The 23667-nt window shown below is 52.5% G+C and overlaps 2 protein-coding genes across 3 annotated transcripts in view; both read right to left on the reverse strand.

Moving 5' to 3' along the window:
• Positions 1–2: 2 nt before the first annotated feature.
• On the reverse strand, positions 3–9867 carry CORO6 (coronin 6). 2 transcript variants are annotated; one of them, XM_040641084.1, is made up of 12 exons: positions 9603–9867; positions 7810–8022; positions 6441–6701; positions 4926–5048; positions 4336–4465; positions 4061–4242; positions 2761–2880; positions 2213–2317; positions 1978–2123; positions 1553–1610; positions 1213–1443; positions 3–1118 (listed from the first exon to the last, which is right to left on the reverse strand). In XM_040641084.1, the coding sequence occupies exons 3-12, from the start codon at positions 6636–6638 to the stop codon at positions 996–998; spliced, it is 1416 nt and encodes a 471-aa protein (XP_040497018.1). In that variant the 5' UTR covers positions 6639–6701; positions 7810–8022; positions 9603–9867; the 3' UTR covers positions 3–995. The 2 variants fall into 2 exon arrangements, with proteins under 2 accessions (XP_040497018.1, XP_040497019.1); XM_040641085.1 differs by lacking the exons at positions 2761–2880; positions 4061–4242; positions 4336–4465; ... (2 more) ...; positions 7810–8022; positions 9603–9867 and adding an exon at positions 2503–2725.
• A 1428-nt stretch (positions 9868–11295) lies between these two features.
• The window catches only part of SSH2 (slingshot protein phosphatase 2), a 239943-nt gene continuing 227571 nt past the window's right edge, over positions 11296–23667 (reverse strand). The window contains 3 exon segments of the mRNA XM_040641086.1: positions 11296–17481; positions 17484–18294; positions 20861–21695. Coding sequence (XP_040497020.1) covers positions 16232–17481; positions 17484–18294; positions 20861–21695 — 2896 coding nt within the window. The 3' untranslated portion in view covers positions 11296–16231.

The following is a 23667-nucleotide window of genomic DNA, read 5'->3' on the forward strand; positions in this document are numbered from 1 at the left end:
GCTTTTCCTAGCCGGCTTTACTGGGGGGAAGAACGCCCACCTGAGGGTTTGGGGGCTCCTTGTGAACCTCATTGTGGGGAGGGCTCTGAGGTAAAAGAATGCCTGGTGGGTCCTGAGCATTTGTCAGCACCCCTGCAAGCCTAGGGGTACAGCATTTGCAGAGGCGGGGGTCTTGGCCCCTCACCCCCACGCATGCAGGAGGCACAGAATGAGCATTAGTAAAATATTTCATTCGGTAAGTCTTGTTTTCTGCCTAGAGTCAAGGCCACAGCAGAGGGCTGGGGGCAGTTGCGGGGGGGAGAGGGGTGTGAACCTGCTTCCATGCCAGTTTTCTGATTAGTTCTCCGGCGGGGGTGCAGTGAGGAAGCCGCCCTCTCCCCTGCGGGTGAAAAGAAGGAAGACAGCCCTCTGCCATAGACTGCTGGGTGTAACCGGTGGGTTCGGCTCTACGGCCAACGGGTTGTGTATGTCTGTAGAATTGGGGTGACGCCCATCCGTTTTACCACTTAGGGTAGTGGAATCAAGTGAGCCGATTAGAGGGAGAAGCGTTGCAACTTTCCCCAATCGGTCTGGCGAGCCCCGTCGAATCGCCACCCCTTTGAGGTCAAAGCCCAAGCTCCCCGCTATCCCCAAGAATAGCGCTAATACTAAGCACTTCCCCTGCCCTGGGCGGGAGACAGAAGGGACGCCGCCTCGCCGTGCAGCACCATTGCTGAGGTCCCCGTCACCCCGGGCCTCCCAAGGCCAGCTCCTGCTGAGTCCCGGACGAGGCACGTAGCCAGGCGGGTGCCAGACAGACGCGAGTCTCCGCGACGCTCCGTTTGTCCAGGACTCGCGCGAGGGGATGGAGTTCCCTTCCCAGTCCCGCCCCTGGCCCCAGCCCCAGCCCGGAGAGGCGGGGTCCGGAGTTCCGGACCAAAAGCCGGGGCGGGGCCGAGTCCTGCTCCCCGCCCGGCTTCGCCCCCCAGGCTCGGAGCTGCCCCCCGCGCGCCGCACTAGTCCGTGCCGTCCACCAGCTCGCACAGCATGTTCTCCAGAGCCGTGATGCGCTGCTCCTGGGCCTGCACCTGCTCGCGGAGGGCCTTGATCTCCTCCAGCAGCGTCTCCAGAGTGCGCTGCTGCGGGGGCGCGGAGGACAGACGAGGCTGTGTCAGGAAGGGGCGGGAGGGGAATGGGTAGACTGGGCCGGGGTGGAGCGGAGCCGGATCTTACCGATAAGGGGGCGTCGCTGGCCGACTGGCTGCGGCGGGGGCCGGCTGGAGGGCGCACGTCCAGAATATTGCGCTTGGTGACCCGGAGCTCGCGGTGCTTGGGAGGCACGTAACCGTCCCTCAGCGAGATGAGCACGGGTTCGGCGTCCTGGCCAGATAGCCATTCGTCCGCTTCTAGGGCCGGCTCGGGGCCGGGAGTATCTGGGTATAGGTCGTCCTGGAACAGGTCTGACTGCGGGGGTGGGGGGACAGGAGGACTAGTGTTAGCAGAGGGCCGGGCCTGCTCCGTTCCCTTCCGCCTCGGAGCCCTCTCTGCCCAACCCCTCTCCGCGCCCCCTCACCTTGCGGGGCACAGTCATGACGATCGGCTCACATTTTCTTTCGTGCAACTTGTAGAACCTGTAAGGGAGCGGGGGTCAGCACCCCGGCCGGCTCCCGCCCCCTTTTCTGCCAGGGACCAATGGGTTGGAGACCAACACTTGCTGACCGCCTACCATGCACTGCACTTCAAAACACATTATTGGTCCAGCTGATAAAACATCTCTGATGGGGTGTCTGTCATCATTTTACACATAAGGAAACTTAAGTTTAGAGAATGTTAACGCTGGGGCTGTCACCGAAACAAGCCTGTTTGACACCCTCCACCCCCCCCCCGGCAAAATACCCCCCCTCTTTCCCAAAGATGACACTATTGGAGAAGCCCCTGCGTCTTTCCCGATGGCAAGTGGGGACAGACGTGCAAGCGAGAAGGGTGAAGGCTGCTGACCGGGCGATCTCACACTTGCTGACGTCCAGCCCCCGCTTGGGCATGAAACCCATGCCCCTCTGTGGCTCCTTGCTGCTGAACGTGTTCAGGTAATGCACGAAAGGTGGTTCGTCGGTAATCTCAAAGTACCGAATGCTGCTGTCGCCCTGCAAAACCAATCGGTTCAGAGACGCTCCCAGGCAGGGCCCTCAACATCTCTCTCCAGCGCCTGTACTCCCCTGCCGGCCCCAGGCACCTTGCCGCATAGGTAGACGATGCTGGAGTCGCGATCGTAGAAGGGCAGAAGGACCCCGTTGCTTGTGTCCATCTCCTGCAGTGCCACTGGCTCCTCGAAGTTGTTCTGCCCGAGCACAGGAGGCGTGACCAGCCCTGTCCTGGCCACCGTGCCACTGCTGGATCCCCTGAAGCCCCTTTACACTTCCTACCCGCTCCAAACCCCGTGCTTCCCAAGGCAACTCTGGGGAACCGAGCTGCGGGTCCCGCCCGTGGACACATCACTCACTCCCAGTGCCCCGCACGTATAGCCCCTGCGCCGCCGCATGCAGTCACCGCAAACCACCCCCAGGGACTCGGCATCACCAGGCGGGGGTGCCCGCGTGGGCTCCTTCAGGCGACGCAGCAAAACTGGGCAGAGGGGTGGGTGTGGGGATGGCAGGCGCTGCAAAGGGGGCAGCAGCCTCCAGCCCAGTCCAGGTGGGCATGCCCTGCGGGTGGGGGGCGTCTGGCCCCTCTCCCGTGATGCCAGTCCCCGGGGCACACACCCCAAGCTTCCAGCTGCGTTACCGGGTCCCACAGGCCCAGCTCTCGCTGGCTCATGCGGGTGAAGCCCGTGGTGAAGATATGACCCTGGCGCGTGAAGACCGCCCGCATGGGCCTCATTCCCTCGTGGGCCGCAAACCTCTCCTGGGGGGAGGGGGAGACAGGGAAAGGCGTCACCCGGCTGCCTGCCCTAGGGAGCCTGGAGGGACGAGCAACCAGCTTGCTGACTGGCGGGGGAGAGGCGGGGAGAGGGGCGGGGGGTCGGAGACAAAAGAGGGCCTAACTACTCAGCTTCCTGGGGGGCCCCGGCTGGCCCCCGGCCTGGAGAGCGTCTGGGCCCGGAGAGAGCGGGAGGCGCGCGCCTCTCGGCGGGTCCCGGGCCCTTAAGCGCCCTCAGAGGCTGATCCCCAGAGCAGGCGAAGTCGGCCGGCTGCCCGGGGTCGCAGCGAGGCTTCTCCCAGCCAGGAGCTCCCCGCTCCGCTTCCGCCTTCTCGGGCGCCGGCCACGGCCTAGGAGGGCGCTCTGGGCGGGCCCAGCGAACGAGCGAGCGCGCGCACCCCGCGCGGCCTGGCCTACCGGGTCCCAGAGCGCGAGTTGCCGCTCACTCATCCTGCTGAAGCCGGTGCTGAGCAGCTTCCCGTCCGCAGTGAAGACGGCCCGCAGCGGGCGGGCGCCCTCGTGAGGCCGGGCTCGCTCCTGCTCGCGGGGTTAGTGGGTTAGAGCGCCCGCCGGCCCCCCCCCCGCCCGGGCCGCGCCCGCCGCGCGCACTCGGCGCCTACATGCACGTGCCCGCGCCTCCGCGCCCCGCGTCAGAGGGAGGCTGCTGAGGCCGGTGCCGCCGCCCTCCCAGCGCACCGAGCTAGGGCTAACGAGGCGCGAGGCGCGAGGCTTGCCGCCTGTCCCCCTCGCCCAGCGGGTCGACTCGGGCAGAAAGGGGCCTGCCGGAGAGCCCGGGTCGGGCCCCAGACCCTGGAAGATGGCGTTGGGTGCCGGCCGAGAGGAGAGGGGTCCGGGAGGTGTCATGCAGGTTCTGGTGGAAGGACAGAGCTTGCAGCGTCTCCCCTGCTCAATTACAACTCGAAGAGCACGGCTCTGAGCTTCTGAGATGCGGGGAACGGACGGAACAGGAGCGGGGCAGAAGACTGTGGGTTGTGGCCTTAATTCGGGCTGGGAGCCGTGGTTGCAGACACTGGGAGGGGGGATTGCCTCGGGTGGGGGTGGAGGAGCGAGAGCTGGGGCTAGGGACTCGGAGGATTAAGGGTACAGGGGCCTGACGGTTGGTCCCTGGGGTAGGGGCTGGGGAATGGCCAAGCCAAGCACTCACCGCCACCACCTGGCCCTTGCGGGGGTCGATAATGCGCAGGGTCTTGTCCTTGCAGGTGGTGGCTAGCAGGCTGCCGTTGCTGTTCCAGCACACGCTGTGGATGACGTCTGGGTGCACGTCGTCTAGACTCAGGAGCACCTCCCCAGTGCCCACGTTCCAGATGATGATCACATTGTCACCACCTGCCCAGAGCAGCCAGTCACCGTCACTTGGGTCCTGCCTTTGCCAGCCCCCCACCCCATCTACAGTAGGGACCCCTCCCTAGGCCCCCAGACCTGCACTGAGCAGGACATTCCGGGCAGTGGGGTGCCAGGAGAGGATGCCCACACGTTTGGAGTGGCCCTCAAGTGTAATGATGGGTTCCGTAATGTTGCGCATAGGGGTATAGTCTGGAATCTGCCATACCTGGGAGGGAGGCAAAGGCATAGGGTGATTGGGATGAGGAGTCGGCTTCCTCCCTCTACTCCTCCCCAACTTTGCCCTCCCCCCACCCCCCACCTCCACCCCTACTGGCTCTCTTGAGTGGTAAGGGTCAAATGCAGGGCAAGATGTAATGATGCCTGCCCAGGACAGAAGCAGCTGGGAGCCAGGAGGGGGCACTGTCAGCTCTCCAGGGACCTCTCTATACACCCCAGCCCGGAGACTTCAGAGCACTGCCCCTTGCTCTTCAGGCCTCAAGTTGGCCATGGCTATAATTAGTCCTAAGAAGTGCATCCTGGGAGGGGGTGGGCATGTGGCTAAATATAGCCGGGGAGCTGGGCTGGGCAGGGCAGGGCCCTCTTTTACCACCTTCCCTAGGGCAGGTGAGGCAGCCCCCCCCAACTTCCCCTGCCCCGCTGCCCCACAGCATCCACCTGGTTCCTACCATGACCGTGGTGTCGTCTGAGGCACTGGCAATGACGTTGTCATTGTGTGGGCACCAGTCGATGTCCAGCACAGGAGCAGTGTGCCCAGTGACCAGTGGGTAGTTCTTATCCACTCGTCCTGTCTGGAGGGGTCAGAGAGGGAGCTCTGGGGTCACTTTCCTGTGTGCTTTTTGGGGGTGGGCCGTGGACCCGTTTACATCTCAATACTCTATCACCTGTTTTCTCTTTTTAAACCCCTTTCTGCACCTCCAACCCCATCCAACTATTCCTGTACTCCACTGGAGGCGGACGGAGGTGAAGCCATTTCATATCAGGGAATCAGACACAGAGAGGTAGTGACATAGCCAAGGACACACAGCAAGATAGCGGTGGAGCCAAGACCTGGACTCTCAGCCCAGCGCTCTTGCAAAAACACCTGCTTGGAGGGGTTGTTGTTGGTCCTGTCCCCCCAGCTAGAATGTCTGTAGGAAGCCGCTGGTAGAAGAGGTCAAGGTGAGATGACATGCAATGCAGAGGCCAACAGCCCTTTCCTAGCCACCCTTGGTAGATCACCCCCCTTGTCACTGGCTTGACCTTGGAGCCACCAGCGGCAGACTCTCCTGGTGCCTGCTGTCCCCCAACCTGAGCTGGGCCTCATCTACTTTTGGTCTTTATGGGCTTTTTATGGGGGCTCTGAGACCTTTGCAGGGGCTGGCATCAGCCTAGACTGGGCAGTAGGGGAGAGGGGTGGCCGTGTGGCACTGGAATGGCAGTACTGGGTGAAGGAGGTGGCTCCGGCTGAAATCTGAGCCCCGGGGATGGTGTCCTTGGATGATGTCTGCATTGTCCCGGAATGAGTCACTGGCTATTGTCAGGCCTCTTCCTGACCCTGCCACCTGTGGGGTCTCCCTTAACAAGGTGTAGGGGCCAGATCAAGGTCATGACTTGGGGTGGCCATCCTGGGGGTGGAGATTTCCAAGGGGCTTGAGGTTACTCAGCAAAGGGGGTGGTAATTGCCTGCCCCCATCCCTGGGGTAGGGAGGGCTCTGGCCTTATGTGTGATGTCCCCCTGCCCTTTGTTCTCATTCTAGCTCCTGTAAGAACCATAGTGGGGAGGTGACCAGGACTCTGGAAAGAGCTTGACTCTGTCCTCAGTGTGCTGCTCTGGGGTGTGATTTAATCAAATGGTCACTGTGCACTGGGGGAGAAAGATCATGAGGGGTGTGGCATTAAGAGAGCTAGGAACAGAATCTGAGTCAGGCCCTGGCTCCACTGCTTCCCAACTATCTCCATAACATCCTTCTGGTCCCTGCTGGAGACAGGGTGCTGCTTGGAGGAGGGGACGGGCTATGTGTGGGTGCAGATCTCTGTGCTGCTGCTGTTCTGGACAGGGTGAGGGAGCCTCGAGTTGGTCCCCAAGGGCTTGGGGAACAGGGAGCAGCCAGTGAACAGAAACTGCCCTCCTGACTGAAGGAGGGGACCCCAGGGGCCACAGCCAGTGTCTTCCCACCTGCTTTCTTCCCCTCATCCCTCACCTTGGCCAGAGGCAGGACAATGAAGGCACCTCCACCTCCAGCCTCCACGATAATGGCCAGGAATTTGGGGTTGACGGCACAGAAGGAGCTGTCCCATGTGACCTTGGACACACGGATGTCCTCGTAGGACTGGTCAGCCTTTGCCGCCTGCCCAAACACATGGCGGAACTTGCTCTGCCGGACCACACGCCGGCTCATGGCTGTGGGTAGAAATGGAGGATCTCAGGGCCAGGGAACGCCTTTGGTCCTTAGTCCTGTGAGCTGTGGGAGGGAGGAAGAGCAGGGAGGGGGCGGCAAGTGAGATGGGTTATCTGGCTACGAGTCAGGTCCTAGAACATGGAGCTTTCTTCCAGGTCTTTGCCACCTATAAAGTGCTGCTTAATTCAAGGGGTTAGGATTTGGGGCCTGATTTCTCCTTTGAGACCCAGGCAGGGGACAGTGGACTTTGGGCCTGAAAGCTTCCTGGAAGTTGAAGTGGTTCTGGGAGGAGCCTCCATGCCAGACAGCCCTCCTGCTGCCAGCCTTGGATGAGCATCTCTTCAGGAAACGGTTTATCTCCCGGCGGCACCTTGTCCAGAATCAGAGGCCTCCTGGGATCTTGGCTCAAGGCCGGCTATGGGGCTAAGACTGCAGCCCCCCAAGATCCTGAACTCTGCATCTCTAACATAGTTCGGACAGATGGACTTTTGTCTTTTTTCTAAAATTTTGCCAAGGGGGAATTCTTCCTGACAGCTAACCCCAGTCTTTCCTGCTACTGTTTTCATCAATTTCCTCCCATCCTGTTGGGGGACACAGTGTAAGGTGGATCTCTCCTTTTTCCACTCCTCTCTTCGCTGGCTTCTCCAAGAGGTCCTAACCGTGGTCTGGCTTTTGCCTACCATACTTCCGCCCCGCTTCTCCTTTGGGTCCTCTCTCTTGCTGAACTCTCCTCGGGTGGGGTCCTCAACCTCCGTGCCAGTGCCAGATTTGCAGGAGTGGGGAGGGTGAAGTGCCTTTTCTTAGCCAGGGTCTGTGCTATGCTCTTCCCCAAGGGACTCACCGAGCTTTTCCAAAGCCCCATCCGCTGACTCCTGCCCCTCCCCAGCTCCGGGCATCCCTGTGCCCTTCACGCCGCTTCTGCGGCCCCAGGCCTGAGGCCCGGGCCTCCCCGCACCCTCCTCCGGCCTCCTGCCCCGACTCTGCGTTCGTAGGAGGCGAGGTGTCGGTGCCGTGCAGGCGCGCTGGCCGCTGTCCGGCCAAATATAGACACCAAGCCAGCCCCGCCCGGGACCGAATTTGGCGGCGCGGGGGAGGGGGTGCAGATCTCTGCCCCCTCTAGTGACCCCGCCCGCTGCGGTGGCTGCGGTGGCGGCGTGGGATGGGGGGGTACCTGGTCCTGAGTGGGCCGAGGGGCGCTCACGCTGCGACTCCTCTGCAGAGGGGGCTAGGGGTGCGCTGGGGGCCGAGGGAGTCAGGGTGCCGGAACTGCCTCTCCGGGTGTCCGCGGCGTCTGGGGCCCGGGTGTTCCTCTGCGCGTCGGGCCGCTGCTTGCGGCTCTCCGGGGCCCGGCGTCGCTGCAGTCCCAGCTGCCGCTGCCATCAACCTGCGGAGGCGGGGCCTATGGCGGGGGCGGGGCCGCAACTGCCCCGCCCCTCCAGCGGCGGGAAAGTCGAGCGCCGCGGACTCCGCGTCGCCAGCCTGCAGGGCTCAGAGAACTGTCAAAAGTAATTGAGTGTGTACCCGCCCTCCGTGCCTCCCGGGTGGGCTGGGCAGACCCAGGTTCCCAGACGGGGCTGGGCGCGGGCCGGGAGAGCCGGCAGCCGCGCAAGATCAGGTGCCTTCGCGCCACATTCCTGCTGCAATCGCACTCCCAATTTAGCCTGTCCCGGCTGGCGGGCCCCGGCTGTGGCTGTGGGACTGCACGTCCAGACCCTCCTGGGGAGAGGTCCCTGAAGATGCTTTGAGGGAGTCTTCCCAGCCCTTGGATGAGGGCCTGGGCTCGCCCAACGCAGCTCGAGGGTACCCGACAAGGGCTGTGAATGTCACTGTTATTGTTATTAATAGCTCTACGACCACTTGAGAACCTAAAACGGCACTTGTAACTAGGCGTTTCACCCGGTAGAGCGGATTCCATGGAGCAGGGCAGAAAGTAGCCTAAAGACTCGGTGGGGAAGTGAATCCACCCTGACCCCGTGGGAACACGAGGTTCAAGGAGAAGCTGCCGCCACAGGCCTTTGGCAATCAAATTTTATTTTTTAAATTTATTTTTAAAAAAGTATTTATTTGAGAGAGAACGCAAGCATGGGGCAGGAAGAGACAGAGAGGGAGAGGGACAAGCCGACTCCCCGTCGAGAGCGGTTGCAGGGCTCCATCCCAGGACCCGGAGATCATGACCTGAGCTGAAGTCAGATGCTTAACCAACTGAGCCATCCAGGTGCCCCAGCAATCAAATTTTAGATGCCCAGCCTAACTCCTAATTCTTCTGGGACTTGCTTAATGGTGCTCAACTGTGTTCCAGGGAAGTTCCAGCACCTCCCCCCCCCCCCCCCCCCCCAACACGGATCTGAGTATTGATCAAGGTTAAGGAGGAAATAAAAACAAACGCGATCAAAATACAGCCCGTGAAGAACAACTAGTCCCTGAAGCTGTTGGACATCCAGCTCCCACCCACTGCCTGGATTTCTTGCTTTGGATCATAAGGCCCTGGAGGCAGCATGAAGCCAGCTATTACCTCCTATTCTTCAGGGAACACCTGGGAATCGATGGAACAGCCTTCCGGAGGGCAGAGATTAGCACTGGGAGTACAGAGGAGGGAAGGTGGTGGGGAACCCCAAAGGCCCACCCAAGGCTCCTTCTCAGGAAGAGTCCAAGTATCCATTGGCTTGTGGGAGAACAGAATCAGAAACTTGTAGGTGCTCCGGAAATACTTCATGGCAAGGAGAGCCATAAGGGTAGATGAGTCTTCCTTTTACCTAAAGATTCCAGGCACATGATTAGGAGGGAAAGACCTGGGTGACTCAGTTGCTCCTTAATAACAATAGGTCACAGTTATTGTGTGCCAGACACCGTTCTAAGGGCTTTAGATATTAATTCCATGCTGAAACAGCCTTCTGTGATAGCTACTCTTATTATCCCTATTTTATAGGTGAGGAGACTAAGGTACAAAGAGATTAAGTAGCTTACCCATCACTCAACTGGTAGTTGGTGGAGCTGAGACTTTTATCCAGTGGTCTGACATCTGGGTCCATGCTTTTCGGGACCATGCATTTCTGCTTCCTCTTGAAGGATAGTGCCACCTTATCTCATAAATGCTGATACTAGAGTTACTTCTTGCGGCACAAAGAAAAGGATGCTTGGATTAATTAGAAAATTGGAGTTCCAGCCCTGGCTCAATCACCCCAGTTTTGCAGTTCTCAGAGCTGTACAATGAAGAAGGCTGGGTCAGGTTCTTTCCAACCCTGCACCACCAGGCCACCTCCTACCTTGAAATGACCTTTTCTTTCCCCTTTCCTTTCCTCCTCTTTAAAGAGCACTCCGTTCTAGAGGCAAGATTCTGAGACTAGGAAGTGGAATCCTCTAATCCACCCCGCCTTCAGTTCTATCACCTGAAAAGAGGGGTGCTCTCCAGGTACAGGAGCAGGGACTCGCAGGTATCACTTGGACCAGGCGTGCCTCAGCCCTGCCCTCTGGGCTTTCTTCTGGCTGCCAAAGCTTGGCAGAGAGTGGGCGGGCAGAGGCAAGGCATAAAGAACTAATCAGGGGAAGAAGCCACTTGGGCTTGGTGCTTTCCTCTGTGGTTAACCATTTGAACTATTAGCTGGGCTCTAAACTACAATCTGTAGAAGACAGGCATGGATTTCATCTTTCATAAAGTCATTTTCTGGAAGAGGTGGTCTGGCAACTTAGACATGATTTGCTTTGGCTATAAAGACTGAGCTTATCTAGACAGGTCAGTGACTCCAGGCACCCCTAGAAAACTTTGTGGAATGACCTTGCTTTCACCGTCACGCACTCTGGCACTCTGGCTAGAGACCAGTGATGTGCCCCTCCTACTTGGTTTGGACAATTCAGAATGCCGACTTTAGTTCAAGGCAGTATTATTTTCTCTAGTAACGTCAGTACGTTTGTCAGCTCTTGGAAACTGAGGTTTCCCTAGATAATAGTGATGCCTTGTATGAATGGTACCGCTACATAGCTCGTGATGTGTCTGTGGAGGAGTGGGAGAAGTGGAGAACCGCTCCCTCCCACACCCGGCCTGTTTTGGAGAACTGCCTGTTGACCCATCTCCCTTCTTCCATCATTATCCAGTTCTTCTCTTCTAATGGCAGGAGAGGGTGAAAAGCTTTTACTTCTTTAGAAAGTCATGCCCCATTTCTAGAAATCACTCTGTGAGCTGAGGTGGCTTGTGCTGAAAGTCTGTGAGCTCTATCTCACTAATGTCCAGAGAGGTCAGCCACCCAAGAAATCTAGTCCCTGCCGGGGCGGGTCACAGCAGCTGTCCCAGAGCAGTCACTGTGTACTGCAAGTGGCAGAGGAATTTTGGTCCCTTTGCTTATTCATTCTCCTAACATTCAGGTGGTGGCTTTGGCAAGAGCCTCTTTGACCAGGCAAGTTCCCAGCTTGGTCACTTGATTGGAGCCACAAAGTCTGAAATAATCTTTGGTGATTCTATTTCCCATCCAGTCTTTATTTTTTGGGAGGTAGAAAGCTATATCTCCCCCCCCACCCAGCTCAGCTCTTAAGGATGTGCGTGATGGAGATCAAGGAGAACTGCTCCATGTTCCCCGCTGCTCACCAGTGATCTCTTCCAATCCCTCCACCTTCTCTAGCACCGCCTCCCCCCCCCTTTTTTGGACTTGATCAAATACACGTTTCATCTTCAAAATAAAAATTTATTTAATCTGTAACAAGAACATTGAATCTGCACATTTTCGCACAAGTTCACATTTAAAAACAGCAGAGCACATCAGTAATAAAAAAAATCTATGATACAAGTGGAACATCCCAACCACCAGGAAGATTAAGGAAGGAGATGAGACCACTCTTTATATTCTGCTTCAAATGCCTCAAAAAGGTCCCAGAGATTCCAGGGAGCACCTGCTTTATTTAATAAAATGTGAGCATAAAAGTTTGGACTGGCCTGGGGCAAAGGTAACAGTCAGTGGGAGAGTCTTTTGGACTTGTTTTCTACATTTAGAACAAGTCCTACAAAATAAAGTAGAAAGAAAAAAAAGGCACCTTAAGCTATGCCAGGCAACCCCCCCTAAAAAAAAACATCCCCCCCAAAACCAAACAATTCCCTGTGGGCCTGTTGACTGAGAATCATTTCAGGGCCAGTTACCCAGTTTCCAGATTGGGTCATCAGCTTGAATTAAGCCCTGGGTATTAGTTCTGCATGTGCACAGAGGATACTACCACCAGTGTCGCTGTGAGGACCCAGATGGCAGCACTAGTCATATACCCTTTGAGGCATCTTCAAGCCAATGAGGGATGATTCCAGTTTAGAAGTCCTGTCCTAGATCTCCGGGGCACTGAGAAAATGAGGCTGGTTTTCTCTTCATAGCAGGAGCCAGGCCCAGTCAGCCTCCACTTCCAGGCTGGAAAAGTACACAAGCACCTTGCAATAGCTCTCCATGGCAGCAAGGGACCCCAAAGCCCTGGGACAGGGGTTAGGAGTGTGCAGCTTCCCGCTTTGGTGGCAGGTTTTTTCCTAACATGGGTGTCAGATGAGTTGAGGCAGCAAATACATTTATGCCTAATACATGCCTTGATCTTTTAGTTTGGAAGGGAAAACAAAGTCCAAGATACCTTCAAGTTGGATTGGTGCTGAAAGAGCTAACATTTCATCTACCATCAAAAAGCAAAACAAATTTAGACAAAAATGACACTAGCCATTCACCATTATAACCATCACTGTAAGACACACCATCACTGACTGAGGAAAGGGCTATTTCCACACAGAGTGTTGAGCAGGAGTGCAGCGCACAGGTGGAAGTCAGCTCCGGTCCTCCCCAGTTCCCCGTGAGTAAGGCCTGACCACCATGGCCTTGCTCTGCGTGAGGACTCACAGGACAGCCGGGGCTGGGCGCCTGGAGGAGGGGACTGAGTGGCTGTCAAGAGGATGCATATTTTAATTATCACAATGTAAACAAAGTATCCACAAGTAGTTGTCAAAGAGAGCCAAAGAATGGCTTTAAAAATTTTTAAATGCCCTTAAAAGTGACCCTCTTTGCATGATGCTTTCTTTCTTAAAAGAAAACTCCCACAAAAACATCTCTACCAAACATGCCTAGATCACTTTAGAACTGAAATCCTCAGATGGAACAGGTGAAGATTTTTGTGAGCTGCGATGTTTGAGAAACTTCAGGTCTATCCAAAAGTATCTGTCTGGGGCCCTTGAGCAAGACGGCTGTCCTTGGGGCTCTAGTGGTTCCCCAAATGAGGACGAGTTGGGATAAACATACAGAACCAGGAAAATGCTAGATAAAGAGCCGGGGGTGCTAAGAATGATCCCAAACATTAAGACTCTAAAAGGCAACCAAAATGAGGAGAGATGACTGTTATAACCGCACAGTACTACGGGTCTACTATCGTATATGCCCCCCTAAGTGTTTCTAAAATCAAGGAAAGGTTGAAGTTTCTCTCCTTCCTACTGACCAGGTAACCCTCCAGATTACAGCTCAAAAGGTGCGTGCTCCTGGGGCTTCTACCCCATGCACCAAAATGTTACTTTTCAAAATATTTTTGCACATGCGCACACACGCGCACACACACACACACACACACACACTCGCTCTTTCTCTCTCTCTCTCTCTCTCTCTCTCTCTCCCCTCCAGAGTAACTGAGAGTCAGACTATGGTGATTTTCAAAATAAAGAGAGGCACTGAGCAAGATGTTAAGACTTTTCCTACTCATCTCTGCCAACGTACCAGACCTGCTGTTCCGGGTCTGAGTTTTCCATGAACAGAAAAGGGAAACAGGCCATCCGAGATTATCAAAAAGTCTGAGGACAACAAAGTCTGAGGAGTTCTTGATGGCTCATCATGTACTTCCCCTGGACATCGCTCAGCTATGCAAATAACACAAGAACACTCAGTTGTGGGGGTCTGAGAGGGCTGGCACAACCCCGTGGCAGGAATTACAAGACCCCGAACGGAGGATGTTCACTGAGGCAGGTAAATTAAATGATAACCAAGAATGTAATTTAAAAAAGGGAAGGCAGAGCAAGACTATTTCTTTTTCCTTTAAAAAAAAAGTTTTCTTCACAGCATTAGAGGAATCTCCTCCCCATCTCCGTTGCTACTTAATGCAGGGATAGTGAGCATTAGCCACAGCTGCAGGGAGAAGAGAGAACAGTGCCATACTGTCGATGCTGCTTGTCCTTCTTAATGTGAGGGATGCCACCATTTCAAAGGGTTAATGAGGGGACACCATTCTCTTCACCTCCTGCAAATCCTTCTCTCCCCACCCTGCCACAACTTCCTGTCCTTTCCCTATCATATGGGTGGTGGCGGAACGACCTCGGCAAGACAGGGCGGCTGAGATGGACGAGCCCTGGAAATTCTTAACCCTGTCCTGCAAGCCTCCTCACGCTGGTACACACCACCTAACAAAAACACTTGACAACACGTTCAACACCCGGGAGCCACAGAGCCGTGTGGAGGACACATCTGAACATTTAAAGAAACTGTTCCAGGACAGCACAGGGACATATAATTACTACATCACAGAGCCACTTAGAGCAGGAGGTTTCTGTCCAGTCCACCTCCTGGCAGCGATCTGAGACCCAATCACAGCGGCCACACAGCAACTGGACTCACAGCTCCCCTGGAGCACCTATGAATGGCCTCGGTCCACCTTTTCTCTCTCCTGGGGTCACCCCACCATCTGCCCCCACCCAACGCTGGCCTCTGACATCCCCTCGACAGTCTGGGCTTCTGTCTTTTCCTCTCAGTGCTGTGATGAGCCAAAAAGCAAAGCCCAGGTCTGCACTTGGTCAATGTCTCAGCAATGTGGGCATCAACCAAAGCAAACAGGAAGCGCATCTGCAAACCTCTTCAGTTTTGATGAGCCGCAGAAGGTGTTTCATTCCAGGCTAAATGTTTTCTGTAAGCAGCCAAATAGGCTTGTTTATGGCAAATGCTCCCGGGTTAAGGATCTCCACAATAGCAGCAAAGCAGCAGCACCCTAAATGGAGTCATAGTGGGTGCCCCCTTGGCCGGGGCCTCCCCACACCCTTTCAGCCCAATCCATTAGAAGCTTGCACCCTGGGCGGCAGTAAAGCTCACATACACTCCCTGGCGGTGGCTCAGCTCCTGGCAAACAACACGCTCTGGGATTTCAGTCTCAAAGAGAAATCGGCTTTCAGTCAAACTGGGATCTAATGGGAGCCTTCAGGGGTTTCTCTGAGGAGGAAGTTACTAACACATAATTTGGCAGGAGCTGGCAATCAGAAGTCTCCATTTAAACAATTAAAACCACCATCAATATACTCCACAGATTCCTACCAACACCCATCAGTTTTGTTTCTGTGGCGTCTGTGTGTTTTCTCCAGTTGCAGTTTTACTCCTTCTTAAAAAGATTAAATAAAAAAGATCCTACGACATCAACAAAACACTGTAAGAAAGTGACATTATGTACATAAATACTGTGTATAAACTAGAGAAGTGACAAATCTTCCAGGAAAAGAAAAAAAAAACATGTCAAGTGTTAACAGTGATAACATCGATAAGAAAACTCTGCGTTCAATGGAGGTTATACGTAGGTCATGTAACAATTCAAATATCACCTATGAAATTTTAATAAAAGGGCAGCACTGGGAGAAACAGCATGAGGGAGGAAAGTAAATTGGAAAAAAATATGGCCATTAAACTCAGAAGGCCCACAGAATTATTCAAGTAATGGAAGTGTTAAAACCCTACGTACGGCTTCATTTTACAAGAACACACTGACTTTCAGTTGCTGTTTTTCAAACGTGTCCCTACTCTGCTTAGTTGAAAGGATGCTGCGGAGCACACTGCCCGGCAGGCAGGGCCAGGCGACCGCCTATGCGGAGCCCGCTGACCCGGAAGAGACCGGGTCATTGCAGCCGCCGCCGCCTCCGATGCGTTCCTCTACACAGGATCCCTCAGATTCCATTTGGGGTCCACTTTTAATTGAAAAATTATGTGCCTGGGGGGAAAAATATTTGCTTGGTAAGTTTACAAAGCCAGCCATTATCATGCCTTTCGGTAATGATATATTCAGGAATCCAGAAGAAGTGGCTTCTGGAAGACCCCCCCCCTTGAAAGCAAAGCAGAACTGCCCACTTGGGGAACTCGCAGTGGGCTGGGGCCCGAGGCTGAGAACACGCAATCCCATGCATCAGGTCTGAAGCCCAAACCATCATCACACAGGCCCAGGGGAGCGCTTCCGATCTCTAGCTTCACCCCCACCCTCCCCATCTGCTTCCTTCCTCAAGCAAGCACGCTTTTTCTCAGAGGGCAAAACGAGGAGCAGGTGGGAGCTGATTGAAAAACAGCAATTTGCCTTTGATAAAGGTGCTCTTTGAAAATGATTATTTTTTGAGGTTTGAATTTTCTAAAAATAAAAAATGCTAAAATGGTCTTGCTGGCCAAGTCAATCCCTCTCTCTCTCACACACATACACAGAGAAAAACAAAACAAAACAAAACCCAAACCCTGCATGCGCCAGGAACAGTAAAATGACCAAAATATTATAAAATTAACCCATAAAGTGCATGTTCCTTACATATTACACCCGCCCCCTTTTACAAACATTTCTTTTAGAAAGTCACATGTGTGGGCTCAGAATCACATGGTATTATAGAAGGGGTTGGTTGTCCGTTTTTTATCATTTGCTTTTTTCAGTCTCCTAAGGGGGTGAGTTCTGCCGTGCTGCTGACGGGGCGCCACAGCCAGCCCTGGAGCTGGGCCTGCACACTGCGCTCCCTGGGGTTGTAGCAAAGGAAGGCCTCCTTCAGAACTAGTCAATTCGGGTCCTGCCCTGGGGAGCAAACACTGCGGACTGTGACCAAATTCTTTGGCATACTGTACGATGGGCTTCTCCACTGGCTTGCTCTGCGCGATACACTCTGTTGTTTTCAGTTGCTCTATAAAATACTTGGTGGGCTCTAGGTTCTGGGGGGCATCTGGGTTTTCTGAGGGCTCCTGGGCCTCCATGGCATGCATGCCTGAGTCCGTTCTGATGAAGGGCTGAAGCAGTTTGAGATGAGGGGGATCAGAGGAGACAGGCTCTCTCTCCGATAAACAGTCTTTACAGAGGTCCAAGTAACCTAACTTGGCGAGGGAAGCTGAATGCCTCATTTGGGATGGTTTGGTGAGCCCTCCCTGGCAAATCGCTCGGGACTCGATTTCTTTAGTGCGCTCCTTCACCACACTGGGGCTATGGCTGAGACCCTTTATACTGTCACTACCAGAGCTATGTGGAAGTTGACATGCTACAGGTAATGGGTCCAGTTTTTCTTGTAACTCCCCAATATTGTCACCGAGTTGGCTTAGGTCTTCACTAGTTAACTGGGAGTCCTTGTATGGCACTTCATTGCCGCTGGAAAGGGGGCCCTCGCGACCTCCTTCCCAGCTGCCCTGCTCTGAGGACGGCTTGTTGTCTGCGGTGCTGCTTTGCTCTGTGACGCCTTCCAGGTGAACTACGGTCTGGGGATGTGCGCAATCCAAGTTGGCAGATGGTACATGGGTTGTGTGACTGACAAAAGGCGCTCCTGTCTCCAGGGCTGTCGACAGGCTGTCGTCCCAGGCTTCAGGGCTGCTCAGGGTGGAGGTCAGGTCGGTGGGACTGTCGTGCTCAGGCGGGGAAGAACGAGGCAGAGGTAGCACGTTGGGGTGCAGAGGAGCCTGGGTGGGGCCCAGAGTCCTGTTCAGATTTTCATCCAGTGCACAGAGGACAGTGATGGAGTCCTCCACTTTCACTTTTCTTAGTCCTTGCTCCCCAATCTTTTTGCTGGTGGCTCTTTCACCCCCTGGCCCAGGGTGATCAGGGGTTGTAACTGTGTGGGTATACTCAATGATTTCTACCTTCTTCGGAAGGGAAANNCGACTGCCTGTGTCTCAGATCCCTGGCATGAAACCACAGTCCTCTGCTCCTTCAGAACTCCTTCCTGCTTTGTTCTAGTATCTGACCCTGGGTGCTCTTGAGACTCCAGCAGCTCACGTGCTGGAACAATGGCATCTTGCTCAGAATGGAGTAGTGAGCCAGCTTCAGACCCACTGCACTTCCCTTTGCTCTTATTAATCTCTGGTTCCTTGGGGACAAAAGAATGTTCAAGGGTAGCTTCATCACTCTTCCCTTTTGGTGCTAGGTCTGCCACAGAAGAATCATTCTTGGAATTCTTACGAACGGACAATGAGGTACAACCAGGGGCAGCACCATGGTGCTCTTGCTCCTGTCGCAAGCGCTCTTCAAACTCCAAGGTGGCTCGCCTCACGGACCCAGGGCACCACTTGGCACCTGGGTGCATTCCTGGGCCCCAGAGCTCTTGTTCCTCCTCAGCTGGTTCCTCTTCTTCCAACTCTGTGGTGGATGAGTGTGTAGTTAGGCAGCCTTCTAGGTCCCACTTCCCTGAGTCTTTGGCTAGTTCAGGCTGGGCTGTGTAGGAACCCTCGTTCTGCTCCAGATTTCCAGGTTTGTTCTCCAGGGCCTGGGCCCTCTCAAGGGGTAGCTCATGGATGGTGTGCTTCTTTGGTGTATGGCATGGGTTCGATAGGACGTCTCCTTTCAGTTGAATCTGTCCGACTCCTTGACTGATGGATTCAATCTCAGTAACGATTTCTTTGACTGAAACTGCATTTTCTGAGTGAGACTGCACGAAGATGTCTGGGCTGACCAGTTCTGAGATTGCCTAGGGAGAAAATAGTGAGATGGTTATGGCAAACCACAGTCTAATTAAAAATGCCAGATGTTTTGCTTACTAATCTTCTAATCCGGGAGAACCTTTCGGCAATGAGGACACAAATCATGGAGTGCCTGGGACTGTCCTCTGCATGGGACTGTCCTTTGGCCATCTGTTTTGTCATACAAGGAGAAAAAAAAAAACAGATTCATCAAAGGAAGAGATACAAAATTTGTTACAGCTTATATCATTGTCTACTAAACTTTTGTTGTGTTTACTCAAACAGAATTCTAACCCAGTATCTTGCTCCAAAAATGAATAGCGGATAGCCTTGGAGGAGGTGCCTATAATCCTTTCATTTTTTTTGAAGATTTTATTTGAGAGAGAGAGCACGAGCGAGCACAGGAGCAGGGGGAGGGGGAGGGGCAAAGGGAGAAGCAGACTTCTAGCTGAGCAGGGAGCCTGATGCGGGGCTTGATCCCAGGACCCTGAGGTCATGCCCTGAGCCAAAGGCAGACACTTAACCGACTGACCCACCCAGGTGCCCCAATCCTTACTTTCCTAAGACCACCAGCCTTCAGGATTTAGGCCATACTGGGGTAGATGAGATTTTTCTTCTCTGGCCTATCAACTTCCAGTTTGATTCTAACCTAGTTCAAGGGGAAGAGTTCCATTCAAGGCTCCGTGGCCACCTTATCTATGCCCAGTGTTAGGGCAAGATGAATGAGGTTATCATCTGATGTCTGATTTGGAGACTCACTACTCTCTTCTCTCCTCTGTCTGCCAACTTTCATCCTTACCCTCCCACTCTTGGCATCTCTTGGCAGTAGCATTCCAGCATGTGAGGGCACTCTGTACCTGATCACACAATTTCCAAGTTTCACATGGCTCCTTCTGGGAAAGGTTTACTTGGCTTACGGAGCCACATGCCTAAGCAAACTTAGAAACTGCGACTTTCTGACATATTACTGTTCTACCAGTTACAAATTCCTAGATGGATTTACAACGAGGCAAAAGAAAATTAGCCAATATAAAATCAAGTCCTATTGTTAAAAAAAAAAAGATAAGGATTTCAAAATCTGAAAATGGCTGTTGCACATCTCTTAAAGTGGCATTGTGATAACCATCAATCTACTTTAATATTTTATTTTTTATTTATTTTGAGAGAGAGAGAGAGCACGAGCAGAGGGGAGGGGCAGAGGAAGACGGAGAAGCAAAATCCCCGATGAGCAGGGAGCCCGATGAGGGACTTGATCCCAGGACCCTGGGATTATGACCTGAGTGGAAGGCAGACACTTAATGCACTGAGTCACCCAGGTTTCCCTACTTTAACATTTTTGTAAGCCTTCAAAATATAATATCTCCCTAGGAATTGTTCTGGTCTTTCTCCTTCAAAAGAAAGTCAGAGGTAGTACAAGCCAACAAGGTCAGTTACACCTTTGGGAGAAATCTGCTGGGACATCAGGCAGAGGTAAACGAGCCAAGACTGGGAGAGAAGCCACAGCAGGCCCAGTGTGTGCACAGGCTGTGGAGAGAACGCTCATATGACAAGGGACTTTGCAGAAAAGCTATTTCTGTCAGAGCTGCTATACCCACTGGTCCAAAGGTGAGCTCAAGCACTCTGATTTCCCAGTAAAAATGAAGCAGAGGCATAACCTTTGGGGAGAGAAGACAGAAGCAGAGGCAATGACTGCCCTGGGGTAAAGAGAGAGACAAGGTAAGTCATGGACAAGGTGGTATGTTTAAGCAGACAGATATCACGAAATGTCAAAAATGTCACCGCCACTGAAATCATTAAGTGAAGTTTGGTATCCATTTACTGTCACCATTTACTTCCCAACTACTGTATTACACTGATATAAGATACCATTGTTTTTAAGATGCATCCCAATTTCAGAAGTGTCAAAATGAGAATAAGAGTGAGTCTTAGAATTGATGATACACAGTAGTTCCTTCCCTGGTCTGAAATGGCTCATACGCCACAGAGAAGAATCTTCAGAGTCTGTCTGTTCTCAATCATTTCCCAAAACTATCCCTCAAGTCTTGGATACCACAGGGTCTGAAATGAGGACCAAACCAGAAGCATTATTAATAGCAAGAACTCAGCATGGGTTGCTACTCTAACAAGTATTTACACCTGTCTAGTCTGAACTTTCTGAGACAGAATTTCCCGAACAAAGCCACCTCCTCAGAGAGACTCAGGACTTCCCCAGGCAGCATGTCAGTCCCAGGCACTTCATATTGGTGAGATCCGATTTGAACCACAGAGGGCCAGGGAGGGGACCTCTCCTTGTTCAGGCAGGACATTTGTTTTGGCTAATCCCCCTCTCCCCTCCACCCAAGCATGCCCTCTCAGAAGTTCTTCCAAAGACACCAAAAGCTTGGAAAGATAAATTCCTCAAAAGGCAGTGGATTTAAAAAATGTTTAAACCTTAAGTTTTCAAGGAAAGTGTCAGCCACACTGTCTCTCCCATACTGCCTTCCTAAATCTTTAGCAACATCAAAAATAAAACACAGCAGAGTCCCAAATATTTTGCCTTCCAAAAGAACTTCATTAGGTAGAGACAGTTTTTACCTTTGACTGTTCCTCATCTATTGAAGATTCTTCCGATGCATGGGGAGTATTACTCAAAGAGCTGCTTCTCTGGTCATCAGCTGTCCCTTCGGAAGGGGCTACTTCTACCACTGAGAGTCGACCGCTCTCACTCCTTCCTCCACCCAGTTCTTCCATCCTTGAGTGGGAAAAAGACCGGGCCCGGGTTTCTTGGGAAAGCTCTACAAACTTTTCTAGGGCGCTAAAAAAATCAATGCGATCTGTACTGAAATCTGAGACTTCAGCCTGGCAACTGGGTTGGGGGCTTGGTGATTCAGGATCAGGGGACATGGGGAGGTCTTTCAGGCGAGATGTTAATTCTTCCAGAGGCAGTAAGTGGACGTTCACATCTGCTTTCAGGGCATCTGTCTCCAAATCTTCCACTGTTAAGTCTGGGAACTTGCTGGCAATTTCTGGGGCCTGTCCAGGTTGGATTAAGGCTTTGGATGCATGGCAGTTGTCAAGAGGGAATTTTGATTCATTGAGACAACACCCTGATGAGCATCCATTGATGTCATTTAGGTTTAATTCATCTTCAATCTGTCCAGCATGAAATTCCCTAGAAGTAAACTCCAAGCAGATCATTCTTTCTTTGGTACGCAGGCCCTTCTGATTTTCATCTTGTGGGACGACATGTTCCACAAAGACAGGAGGTATGGGTGGGTGGTTCTCCAGGGTCTTCACCTCGGCAATCTGGTCTGCTGAGGTGGTGATCTCCTTCTTGTTGAGCTCTAGCCCTGGTTTGCAGATGGGTTCGTGGTGGTCTGAGAGGTCGCTGTCTGAATGAGATCTCCAGAGCTTGTTATGGCGCTGTTTGCTGTGGAGGACACACAAAGGAAATGCCTTACTCTGGTCTATGAAATCAGTCAACACCGTCCCAGGAAACCGCTCCCAGATAAATGTAAATCTTAACCTGCAAAATGCTTTGTTAATACCCAATGGAAGAAGTAGGTAATAAACATTTGTAAAGATGCTCAATTTAACTAATAGCAAAAAAACAAAAACAAAGCAAAATGACAACAATAAAAACAAATATGAGATCTGATTTTTCTACCTATCAGACTGACAAGAGCTTAAAATGGTTGCTAGCGGCTAGTATTGATGATGGCATGGCCAAACATGTCCTCTCATATGTAGTTGGCAGGAATGTGAATTGTAGAAATTTTTTCTTTTTTAATTATTTTATTCATTTATTTGAGAGAGAGATAGTGAGAGATAGAGCACAAGGAGGGGAGAGAGGGAGAAGCAGGCTCCCCACTGAGCAGTGAGCCCAACCTGGGGCTGGATCCCAGGACCCTGGGATCATGACCTGAGCCGAAGGCAAACGCTTAACTGACTGAGCCACCCAGGCGCCCCTGTAGTGGTAGAAATTATCAGAGTGAAATCTGACAACAGCTCTCGAAATTTAACACTTTAACAAACAATTCTAGAGAAATACTATAAGTACACAAAGATATAGATATAAGGATGTTTACTATGTAATACAGTGGTACTAAAGGATCAGACACCAAAAAAAAAAAAAAAAAGGATCTATTTAAATTACAGGCCATATACTACATGCCATGCATGAAGCTATTAAAAACAAGCATTTTAGTGGAGTGTTGTCCAAGGTATACTATTAAGTGAAAAAGCATGATGACCACATCTGGAATGGTCAGTTTCCATGTTACAATAATAACTACAGGAAAACACCTGGAGGAACATCATCAAACAGGTAACAGGGGTCCCTTCAAGAAAGGCAGAATACTTTCGGGGAGGGCGTTACTTCCTATACTCTATATTTCTATAAGTTTTAAAATTTTAAAATAATGAGCATATTTAACATTAATAACCGGGGGGGGGGGGGAAACTAAAACAAAACAGCATCTAGGCAATACAAAGAGAAATACTCTATTGGAGCCCATTACCAGTTCTTACACTTGGGATAAAGAGCTGATACAGGATTAATCACTGAAGTAGAAATGTGAGAAGGGTGGTAATCTTTCTTGAATTAGAAAGCAAAGATGAGGCTGGTAAATCCACAGAAAAAGGTTGGTATGGAATGGAGGAGGATATGCCTAAAGCATAGGGTCATTTCATAAGGATCTCTGGATAAAGACCATCAAGCTAAGGGGACACCTGGAAAAGCAGGGGGCCCAAAGAAGATCACACACACATAACCATCCTTTGGCTTATTTAATGCACAGAAGTTCTTCTTCTTCTTTTTTTAAATTTTATTTATTTATTTGAGAGAGAGAGACAGTGAGCAAGAGAGAGAGTACATGAGCAGAGGCAAAGGAAGAGAGGAATCAGACTCCTCCGCTGAGCAGGGAGCCTGATGTGGGGCTTGATCCCAGGACCCAAGGATCATGACCTGAGCCGAAGGCAGACACTCAACCAACTGAGCCACCCAGGCACCCCTGGAGAGAAGTTCTGATGGGATGAAATTTCATTTCAAACCATACTAACAAGGGAGCACAGTTGCCAAAGCCCTAGCCGAAAAGAAAAAGGTGGCCCTGTGGCTGGTCAGGATCACCTGCCCAGGAAACAGGTCCCTAGATGTGGCATGTAGGGGTGTGGTTTCCATGACTTACAAGTTGATGAAGAGTTACCTAACTGCAGAGTGTAATGGGAAATAGCCCCAAACAATTTACCGCGGGCTCAGGGCCACGCCTGCCTGTGAATCTCTGCCGAGTCATGCGCCTGCACTAATGTGAACCCCTGTTTGTTCTCAACTCTGCACCTGCTCTCAGCTCCCCCCATCTGTCTGCTGCTTGGGTGGGGCTCTCTCTGACTCAGGCCTGCACAGC

The sequence above is a fragment of the Ursus maritimus genome, unplaced genomic scaffold (genome assembly GCF_017311325.1).
Source record: "Ursus maritimus isolate PB19 unplaced genomic scaffold, ASM1731132v1 scaffold_24, whole genome shotgun sequence".
NCBI classification, from domain to species: domain Eukaryota; kingdom Metazoa; phylum Chordata; class Mammalia; order Carnivora; family Ursidae; genus Ursus; species Ursus maritimus.